The sequence below is a fragment of the Neopsephotus bourkii genome, unplaced genomic scaffold (genome assembly GCF_033783945.1).
Source record: "Neopsephotus bourkii isolate Nb327-2 ecotype Australia unplaced genomic scaffold, CSIRO-AGI_Nbou_v1 NB_768, whole genome shotgun sequence".
NCBI lineage: Eukaryota > Metazoa > Chordata > Aves > Psittaciformes > Psittacidae > Neopsephotus > Neopsephotus bourkii.
This window is the reverse complement of record NW_026901264.1, coordinates 790,070-800,133: the sequence shown is the minus strand read 5'-3', so window position 1 is coordinate 800,133 and position 10,064 is coordinate 790,070. Positions and strand designations below refer to the sequence as shown.

Below are 10,064 nucleotides of genomic sequence, written 5' to 3'. Positions count from 1 at the left end.
TGATGGAGGCCACACCACCAGTGAGTTCTCCTCAGCTAGGCTCTCATGTCCTCAATACTTCTGCCCTGCCAGGGCACCTCACGCCTAATGGACACTGCTCCTCTCATCCCCAGTCCATCGTGCAAGATCATAGAATCATTTGGGTTGGAAAAGACCTTTAAGATCATCAATTCCAACCATTCCCAGGCGCTGCCAAGACCCCCACTAAACCATGTCACTAAGGGACTCATCTACACTGTTTGTGAGCACTTTGAGACAGGGACTCCACCACTGCCCCAGGCAGCCTATTCCAATGCCTGAACACTGTTTGGGGAGGAGATCTTTCCTAATACCCACTCTAAACCTCTCCTGGTGCAGCTTGAGGCAATTTTCTTTTGTCACTTGTTACTTGGGAGCAGAGACCAGCCCCCTCCTGGCTCCATGCTCCTTTCAGGTAGCTGTAGAGAGGAGCAATAAGGGCTCCCCTGAGCCTTCTCTTCTCCAGACTAAACCCCTCACGTCCCTCAACCGCTCCCCATCACACTAGTGCTCCAGGCCCTTCACCAGCTCCATTGCCCTTCCCTGGACCCACTCCAGCACCTCAATGTCTCTCTTGTAGTGAGGAGCCCAGAAATGAACACAGGATTCGAGATACAGCCTCATCAGTGCCCTGTACAGGGGAACAATCACTGCCCTGGTCCCACTGGCCACACTGGTGCTAACAGAGGCCAGGATGCCATTGGTTTTCCCGGCTGCCTGGGCACACGGAGGCTCGTGCTCGCTCATCGTTGCGCGGCTCTTCGTAACATTACGGCTGCTGGGCGCAGGCGGCACGCGAGGAATGCGCGCTCCCGCGGTGAGTGCCGCGCGCGCCCGGTGGTGCGGGATGACGTCATGAAAAGAAGCCGGTCGCGGGCGCCGCGGGGAGCGGAGCGGAGGGCGAGCAGGAAGGAAGCGCTGTCGGAAGCCTCCGGGGCCAGAGCGGCGGCGGCGGCTGCTGCAGCTCGGCCCCGGGAGCGCGCCGGCACCGGAGCAGGAGGCGGCACGCTCGTTCAGCACTCACCCGTGGGCGGGTGGGCGGGCGGGGAGCAGGGCATGCACCCCGAGTGCTGAGCCGGTAACGGGCGGCTCAGGCAGGGGACCCAGCGGACCGGGCAGGTGCGGGGCCCCCATCGCGGCAAGCTCGTGGCCGGCCCAAGGGCCGCGGTGGTTGTGGCCAGAGCCCCTGTGTGTCTCTGGGACCGAGCGAGCCCTGCGCCGAGATCTGCCCGGTCCGCCTGGTAACAGCCCGGCGCCGCCATTGGCTCCTGCGAAAGGCCGCTTCCTGCGGCCGCGCCGCCCCTGCTGTCCGCCGGGGGCTCCCCGGGCCAGCGCCGCTCCCCGCCGCCGGCACCGCCCGCTGCTGCCCAGCGCGACGCCGGGGGTCTTTATGAATGAAACGCCGGGCTCCTGCTGGAGGGGACCCGCGGCCGAGCGCACCCCAACCGGGAGGGCGAGGGTACTCTGTGGGGCTGGGAGAAGGGATTCCGAGCTCCTGGTCTGCCCGGGCACCTCGGCAACGTGGCCGAGAGCACACGCTGGGAGACAAAACGCTGTCATCATGCAGTGGAGTGGGACTGGCACCCCTGAACCAGCTGCTCCCCAGAGAGATGGTGGGGGTCAATTTGGGAAAGTTCATTAAACAAGATCCCTGGTCTGGCCAAATGCCAGGACTGCAGGGTTGTGGCATGTTTCTTCATTAAAAATTAAAACCTCCCTGGCCAACTGAAGTTGTGAGGACAGCAGTGTGTGTCCTTGTGCGTCAAGCAGAAGGAGACAGGCAGGGGATGGAGAAACCGTCCAGATTTGCATGAGGACAACCAAGATCCTCCAGCCTGTGATGTCCTCCTGACAGAGGAAGCCAAAATGGAGACAAAGGATCAAGTGAGCTGGTAAACTAGGAGAGATGAGCACATACCTCACACAAAGAAATTACGCAGGCACACAACTGTGATCCCTTTGGTATTGCTTTCGCCACAGGTCATGCAGGAGAGGTGCTGGAAGTGTTCAAGGCCAGATTGGATGGGGCTTGGAGCAACTTGGTCTAGTGGAAGGTGTCCCTGCCCATGGCGGGGAGCTGGAACAGGATGAGCTTTAAGGTCCCTTCCAACCCAAACCGTTCTGTGACTCTATGATGACTCCAGGGCATGTCCACCATGGCATGTCACAGCCTCCCCCATCCAGGAGACATTTCTGATGCTGCTTTGAGTGCCCACATGATGCTGAAGCACAGAGGCCAAGGTGAAGCCAAGTGCTTGGGTCTGGAGGGGCAGGCTGGCAGTGCATACCCCAGGCTGTGGCCTTCCACCTCAGTGTAGGACAAGTTGTTTCATGCCTTGGTGCGTTGACTTCAGCTCCAGTATCCCCCAGCAGGCCCCTGTTAGACCCTTGGAAAGTAACGAGTTCAGAAGAGACTCATTGTTTCACTGGAAACAAGGCAAAGTGTTTCCAGGTATGGGCAGCTCCCGCGGGGAACAGGATTTATTTAAGGCGGGGTGCTGCTCTTGCATGTCACGCGTGGACACGCTGTTGGATGAGGAGGCCCCAGCAGGCTCTGGTGGCTGCTGGCACCTCTCTCCCTCTTTCTCTCCCTGGTTCATCTCCCTTCAGGGGCCACAGGAAGCTCTGACCACCATTTTGTTGCTCTGCTGGGATGTTTTCTCTGAGCAGTGGTAGGGGCTGGGTGCTGTGCGTGGCCTACTGGGATCAGCTGGTGCCCCATCCCCTGCCACCTCTGTGCATATGCCTTCTGCAGGATAAAACCTTTACAGTTAAAAAAAAAAAAGACTTTAAAAAAATAAGGAAGATAAGAAAAAGCACCATTTCGATGGGGAGGGGGGAGACCCCAATAATTCCTTTACAATTCTGGCATGCAGCAAAACCATCCAGGCTGGGAAAAATTAGGGGCTGAGGAAATGGGAGCAAGCTTTTTCCCTTGAGATGAACTGCTAAGCCTGGGAGTTGAGGTTAGGAGCGTGCAGGTATGTGTCAGTGACAGTAATAAATATAATAAGGGACAGGGTGCTGCCCAGCTCCCCCTGCCTGGTGCCCCCAGTAATATCCTAAGCAGGTCTCCTTGTATCCACATCCCTGCGTGCCTGTGTGTGGCCTGGCCCCATTCATCATCTGGCTCCCGCTGCAGAACCTGCTCCGTTTTTAAAGTTATGCATGATACACTGAAGAGACAATTCGGGTTTCCCCCACCTCTCCCTCGCCCTTGAAGCGAGCAAGCCCTCGCCTCATTTGCATCGAACCCTGCTCGCTATAAGCGAAGCAAAGGGGGAGGACTTGAAGCCCATGGGATGGCTTTAGGGCTCTGCCCCTTGCTTTTGGCTCTCTCTCTTTCTCATTCTCTCCCGTGCTTTGATCTCTGCTTAACAACAGTAACGTCACGGGGACCATACTGGAGTTTTGTTGGAAGTTAGAAAGTTTTGCAGCCTCCAGAGGGCTGTAGCGGCAGTAGCAGAAGCAGCATCCAAGGGAACTCCTGGAAGGGGAAGAGAAGAGCGAGCGAGGAGCGCCTGCCTCAGCCCTGCTGCAGAGAGCTGACTCGGGACGACGGAGGCGGCCATGGAACATCAGCTGCTGTGCTGCGAGGTGGAGACCATCCGACGAGCCTACCACGATGCCAACCTCCTCAATGACAGGGTGCTGCAGACGATGCTGAAGGCGGAGGAGACTTGCTCGCCCTCCGTCTCCTACTTCAAGTGCGTGCAGAAAGAAATCTTGCCATATATGAGGAAAATAGTTGCCACTTGGATGTTGGAGGTTTGTATCTTGCGGGGATTTCCCTTTGCAAGCTTCGGGGCCCAGATGAATTAAACAGGAGAGTTGCTCCCCCATCTCCTTGCCTTTACCCCCATAACCATTAGTGTTCCGTCCATCCCGTGTCCGTCCTTCCACCCCCCTTCCACCCCCCCCCCCCCCCGATTAGTTCCCCGGCTTCGGAGCGGCCGCTATTGCCGGTTCTTTATCCCTGCCGCAGAGGGGCGGCGGACGTCTCCCCCAGTTCCACGCTACACCGGGCCGGGAGTCGGGGGTGCCCCAGGACCTTTTCCAGCCGTCGGGGAGAGGCAGTCCCGGCGTGGGGGATCGCCGGGAGCGGCCGTGCCGGCGCCACCCCCGGCTCTGGTGCCCCCGGGGGAACTTTTGCCAGCTTGTTTTATTGGGGGGATATATTTTATATTGAATTAATATCCTTGTACACGTATGCAAGCAGCTGTCCGTGCCAGTATTATGCGCCATCTTTGTTCTTTTATTTGCAAAGCTAAAGTGTTTATTAATCGAAAAAAAAACCCAACCCTCACCCCGAATAAAGTCCCGGGGGAGACCGAGCCACGGGTGGGAGCTGAGGGAGACAGCGGGGACAGGGGACCCCGCTGGGGCTGCGGGCACCGGGACCGGCCGGAGGGGCTCCGGCGGTGCTTTGGGGGGAGCTGCAGGGTGAAAGTTTCTTTGTTCAGCACGAAGAGCGGCTGTGAAGCTGCAGTCACCCCTCAAAGACACGCTTATGCCGCAGCGTCCGGGCTGTAGGGTCGCCGGGGAAAAGCGACTTGGAAATGACCCTGTTCTATGGTGCGAGGCACCCGGGGGGTGTCCCTTCGGGAGCCCTAGGAGTTGGGCTACATTTTCGTGCCTTTTCGGAAGCTCTGCGAGCCCGGGATCTATTTTTAATTATTTTTTGAAAGCGCAGCACCCTGCCTTTGAGCTGGGAAACGTCGCGCCTGGCTGTGCTGCAGGGCGAGGGAGGGAGGCGGTGGGTTTCACTTCGGGGGGGCTTCGTGGAGCCCCCAGCAGCACCCCGTCCCCGGGGCTCGGTAAAGGAGCGCCGCCGCTTCATTTTCATCTTTTTTCGAGAGCTCGAATTATTTTTTAAATATTTTTAAATATTTTTTGAAAAGATGACGTCTGGGGAAATGAGGCTGGACGCCACCTTTGTGTCTCGACCGGAGAGGGTGGAAATCGACAGCACAACGGCAAAGCAGATGACAAAAATAAAAGCGAAATAAGTCAATCCTGGGGAGCAAGGCCCGGCTCAAAACCACATTCCCAGGAGCGGAGGGTCGCGTTTTCCCCTGCTTTTTCTTCCTTTTTTCAAACTCGGCTCTAGGGGCTGGAGAGATGGGGACAGACCTTCCCCTCTGCGACACCCCCCTCCCTTTCTTAATACCACGAATCGCCTGCGGATTTCTAACGCTGCATTTCTCCCCAGTTGGTCACTCGTGACTTTCATTTTCTTTGGTGCTTCTGTTTTTCCCTCTTCTTTACCCGTTTGTCCCCAGCTGCATTTCCCCCCTAGTCTCCTTCAACCTTGCCCTGCAAAGCCTTGGGGGGTGAGGGGAGGGGAAGCCTGCTTCACCTCTATTAAATTATTCCTAAACGATTTCTCACCTTCCAGGTTTGTGAGGAGCAGAAGTGCGAAGAGGAAGTTTTCCCCTTGGCTATGAATTATTTGGACAGATTTTTGTCGTTTGAACCCCTCAAGAAAAGTCGGCTGCAATTGCTCGGAGCTACCTGCATGTTTGTGGCTTCAAAAATGAAGGAAACTATTCCTCTGACTGCGGAAAAACTGTGCATTTATACAGATAACTCCATCAGGCCGGACGAATTACTGGTAATTTCACGTTTAATCACGTTTAATCATCTCAGGAAAGAAAAAAAAAAAAAAAGGGAAATAATAAAAACACGTAAAAAAACCCAACTCGAACTCGCCGATTGGGAACCCCCTGCCCCCGGAGAGGGTGGTCTCCCTGCAACGGGGCTGCCGCCGGTGGGCGGGAGCCGCTCCCCGGGCCCTCGGAAGCTGTAGGCCCGTAAGGGGAAGGGGGCCAGGCCCGGGATGTGGATGAGGCCCAGGATCGGGATGGGGATCGGAAGGGACCCAGCGCTCCCCAGCCGCGGCCCCCGCACGGCCTCGGCTGGGCGGAGCGCGGGCGCCCCCTGGCGGTCCCGCTGTGGCGCAGCGGCAGGAGCGTTCCGGTGCTCTCCCCCCAGCGCCTGCGCCCCCTGCCCGAGCAGGGGCTCCCCACAATGGGTTCCCCTCAGTCCCGCCGTAGTTCTGTCGCTTCCCCAACCATTCCGCTGTCTCCCAGCCGTCGGGGAAGGGGGCTCGGCCGAGAGCCGGGACCCAGCCGCGAGTAATGATCGGCCGGGTGCATGTGAGCAGAGCTAACCACGTTTTCTTCTCCTTCCTTCTTCCCCCCCCCCCTCATCCCTCCTTCTTTTCTTTGCAGCAAATGGAGCTGCTTCTGGTGAATAAGCTGAAATGGAATCTGGCTGCAATGACCCCCCACGATTTCATTGAACATTTCCTTACTAAAATGCCTCTCGCAGAGGACACCAAGCAGATCATCCGTAAACATGCTCAGACTTTTGTGGCTCTGTGCGCTACAGGTATGAGCCCTGCAAGTTAAGCAAACCATGTTGCTTTCCCCAACATGCACCCTACCCCCTGGTTTGTACAGCTTCCAGTAGCTGTGACCTAAAGTGAGCTGTGGGGAGGTAGTTTAAGCCCCGGTTATTGCCCTTTGCTTGTAGAACGTGGATTATGTTGCAGAGGTAAGTTTGCTTTCGAGAAGATACTTTGCTTCTGAGCACAGTGCATGTTGCTATTGAGGCATCCCTCAAGGGAAGTCCCCCCCACCCTTTGTGGCTTAGCTGTGGAGTTGTGGCGATTCCTTCACCTCTGTGTGTGGGAGCTGCAGGGGGAATCCCTCCCTGCATAGGTTTATTCTTAAGACAAAGTTTTAAAAGCAGAGGGAGATTTTAGGCTTGTGGATAGCTCTACATGGGGGGGTTAAAACTTCCCTCTTCAAGCTGCCTCTTGGCCCTCCTGTCCTCCGTGGTGGCTGGTGGGTTGGAGGAAGGCCATGCAACACTAAGGCTTTGCTGGCACAGCACTGAGCCACTGCATGCTGCACTGAAGCCATGTGCAGGCCTCCAGAGATAGCTGAGTAGGGAGGTATCCACACTTGAAAACCTTGGTGGGACGTGTATGATGGCATGGCTTAATGTCGTGTAGTTTTATTTTCCAGAGGTGGATTTGGTATATAAAATGATGGAAGAAAGATTGCAGGCACTCAGAAGAAAAGTTTTTATTGCACAGAATTGGCTCTACTGCAACACCTAAAGATAGAACGATTGAGTTATAAAAGAGAAATACATAAACACTGGCATTGCTTTTCATCTTGGGGCTAACACCAGCCCAGCGGGCAGTCTGTAAGTTAAGATTGCTTGAAATAATACTTGGTGTTGGGAGCACCACAGCCTTCAGAGAGCTTCACACTAACAGCACTGGCATTTTGGGAATATCAGACCTAACTCTCTGTGCCAGATCCCACCCAGGATTCCTCTGCTGTTAGCTAAAAGGAGCAGCTACCCGGACTCCCCTTTGGCTATGGGGATGTTTAACCTAGGTTGTTCTGCTGGCAATGACAGGGATGAAAACACGAGTAGTTCAAAGGTTGGCGACTTGCTAAGAGTCCAGTACTTTGATCTACTGTCGGCGTTGTTATGTTTCTTTTAGGAAGCACATCCAGAGCCTTTATTAACATTGCTACACACCACAGCTGGAGAAGGATCAGTAAATGAGAACCATGTTCTGGGATTTTTACTTAGCTTTTTAAACAGCCCCACAGTGCTGAGCTCACCAGAACTGGGGCCCTCTTCAGTTCCCTATGGAAGCTGGGATATTGCCTGGGGAAAAAGCACTCAGGAAGGCTGCCACTAGGCTCTGTGTTTTTACTAGCCTTTCCTGGATGTCAGGATTTTCTTGCACCTTTTGCTTTCCTCATGGCTTTGTTGTTGGCTAGTGAAGATCAGATGTGGCTTAAGTAGCACCTGGACTTTGCTTTGCCTGTTACTGGGTTGTGTTGTACTTCCCCTGGCCAAAATGAACCTAGATAGACTGCAAACTGCCTGGATGCTGTGGGGCCTGATCCAAAGTCCACTAGAAACACACTCACTTAAGTGGCCTCAGGGGCAAGTACAGTATATACTTTGCATGAAGTTCAGCCTGTGTCCTCTGCTGTAAATGAGAGGGTCTCCTAAAAACAGCTGGCAAAATAATGCTTGCTTAGAAAATGAAAGTCGGCTTCACAAGGTGAAGGCTATGGAAGTGTTGCTAGATGTGCGTATATGTGTTTACTCCAGAAGAGAAGGTTATGCTGCAAGGTGAAGTTAAAGGGGAATTCCTTCTAAGCTCCCTCTTCAGTTGTCTGGCTGGTAGAAGTGGATTTGTTTAATTTGGTTTAGTTGTGGGGAAAAAAAAAAAAGAAAAAAGAAAAAAATTCCATTTTCACCAAAGGATGTCTTTGTGCTGTGGTAGGTTCGGGCAAAAAAGCAAAGGGAAGAAGAAGAAAAAAAATTACCAGGGGTTGTTTGAAGTTAACACATAATTGAGCTTAATGAATGGGGCTTTGGCATGGCCGAGCAAGGCAGGGAGAGCTCAAAAGGAAGCAGGCCTCTTTTGGCCCAAGTTAAGACCAGTGTTGAGGGAGAACTGCAGCTCTATACAAGCATAACAATGAATGGCAACAAATATTGGAGCTTCAGCATTTCATTATGTTCCTCTGGTTATCAAAACATACTAGGTTCCTTTTATACTACTATTATTGCTGTTATTATTGTTGTTGCTTTCCTCCTCTGGGATGGAGAAAGAAAGATCCCCCCATTGAAACGAAAGTGTTACAATTCCCCTATTCTCTGGCCTTAATAAAATTGGAAGTCTCAAGGTATGTGACCAGTTGGAACCTGTTGCATCTTGCAGCAAGTGATTTATGTTCGCAGTTTTGATTTGCCTCAATGAAAAGATTTTCATTCATAGCCCCCAGCTCTCCAGACGGATGGAATTGCTGCTCCATTTAAAAAGGAAAAGGGGTGACTCGCCTTGTTAGGAATTTTTTTTAAAGCGCTGCAGTGCCTATATGCCTGCTTTGTCCTCCCTTCAGGGTGGCTGGCATTCTTCTCTCTCCTGCCCCTCCTCTCTCTCTCCCTCTCTCTCTTTTTAACAACGCTGAAGTTGTTTATTCTTTTTGGATGAAGTCTCAGATAGGCTACTGGGGATGTGTGCTTCAATTGATGGGGCCCCCTACCCCATTGTGGCTGTGTCAGGTCTAATTCATCTCACCGAAGCCCCCTTGTTCCTGAGCGCTCAATAGCGCAAGATGAGGCGATGAAGGCTGACAATGATGCCACACTCTTCACTTGGGGGCATCCAATTACAGGCGAGAGGGGCCCCCTGATTAATATGCTGAAATTAGTGGCCTCTGCCACAAATAATTCCTTGTTGAGTTGCAACAAAAAGGCAGTCCATGCTGCTTGTCTGGAGTGGTTATAGGGAAAGACACAAACTGGTCATTTAAACTTCATTATCACTTTTCCACCTTGGAAAGGATGAGGGTGTGACTATGAATTCATGTTCTTGTTTACTGCTCCATTTAAAAGAAGGATGAAAATATTAATCCCAAACAGGATCCTGTCAGGACAGACTTATTAAACTGACACATTTTGGTCATGTTCTGTTTGTGGAGTTCACTAAGTAAGTGTCGTGAACACTCTGCAACCCTACTACCCACATGAGCAGCCCAGGCTTAGCAGAATTCATGCTTGCCTACTGAAATCCCTTACATCTGAGGCCTGCCTGCAACTCTGTACTGTATTTCAGTGAGGGACTGGCTTTGCAATGTGTGTAGTGTCAGCAAGCAGTCTGGACTAAGATTTTTGGGAGTGACGGAGGGTTGCTAGAAGATGGGTCTATTTAATATCCACCCGGCAATGGACAGATTAGGAAAGGGGGATAAATTCATTTCAAGCACAAGTGAGGCTATTTCAGATCAAGTTTGCTTTTCTGCTGGCAGGCCATCTCATAACTGAACTGGCGACAGTTCATTATACCAGTTTAATTTTGAAAGTTTGCAGCGTGCGGGGTGAAATGCCCCTTTGAAAGTAGGTATTGGTCAGGGCTACAATGGAGTTGTCAGAGGTATCTGAATAGTTTCAGAAAGGGGTCTTTCACAGAGTCCCAAAATCTGTAGTTTCACTGGTAA

General features: G+C 53.0%; 1 protein-coding gene across 2 annotated transcripts in view; it reads left to right on the top strand.

The window, feature by feature from the left end:
- Positions 1-3,297: 3,297 nt before the first annotated feature.
- CCND1 (cyclin D1) overlaps positions 3,298-10,064 on the top strand; it is a 16,979-nt gene continuing 10,212 nt past the window's right edge. The window contains exons 1-3 of one of the 2 annotated variants that reach the window (XM_061355003.1): positions 3,298-3,786; positions 5,417-5,632; positions 6,252-6,411. In XM_061355003.1, the coding sequence (XP_061210987.1) occupies positions 3,589-3,786; positions 5,417-5,632; positions 6,252-6,411 (574 nt within the window). In that variant the 5' untranslated portion in view covers positions 3,298-3,588. The remainder of the gene's footprint in view (positions 3,787-5,416; positions 5,633-6,251; positions 6,412-10,064) is intronic. The other variant, XM_061355002.1, reaches the window with a different exon arrangement.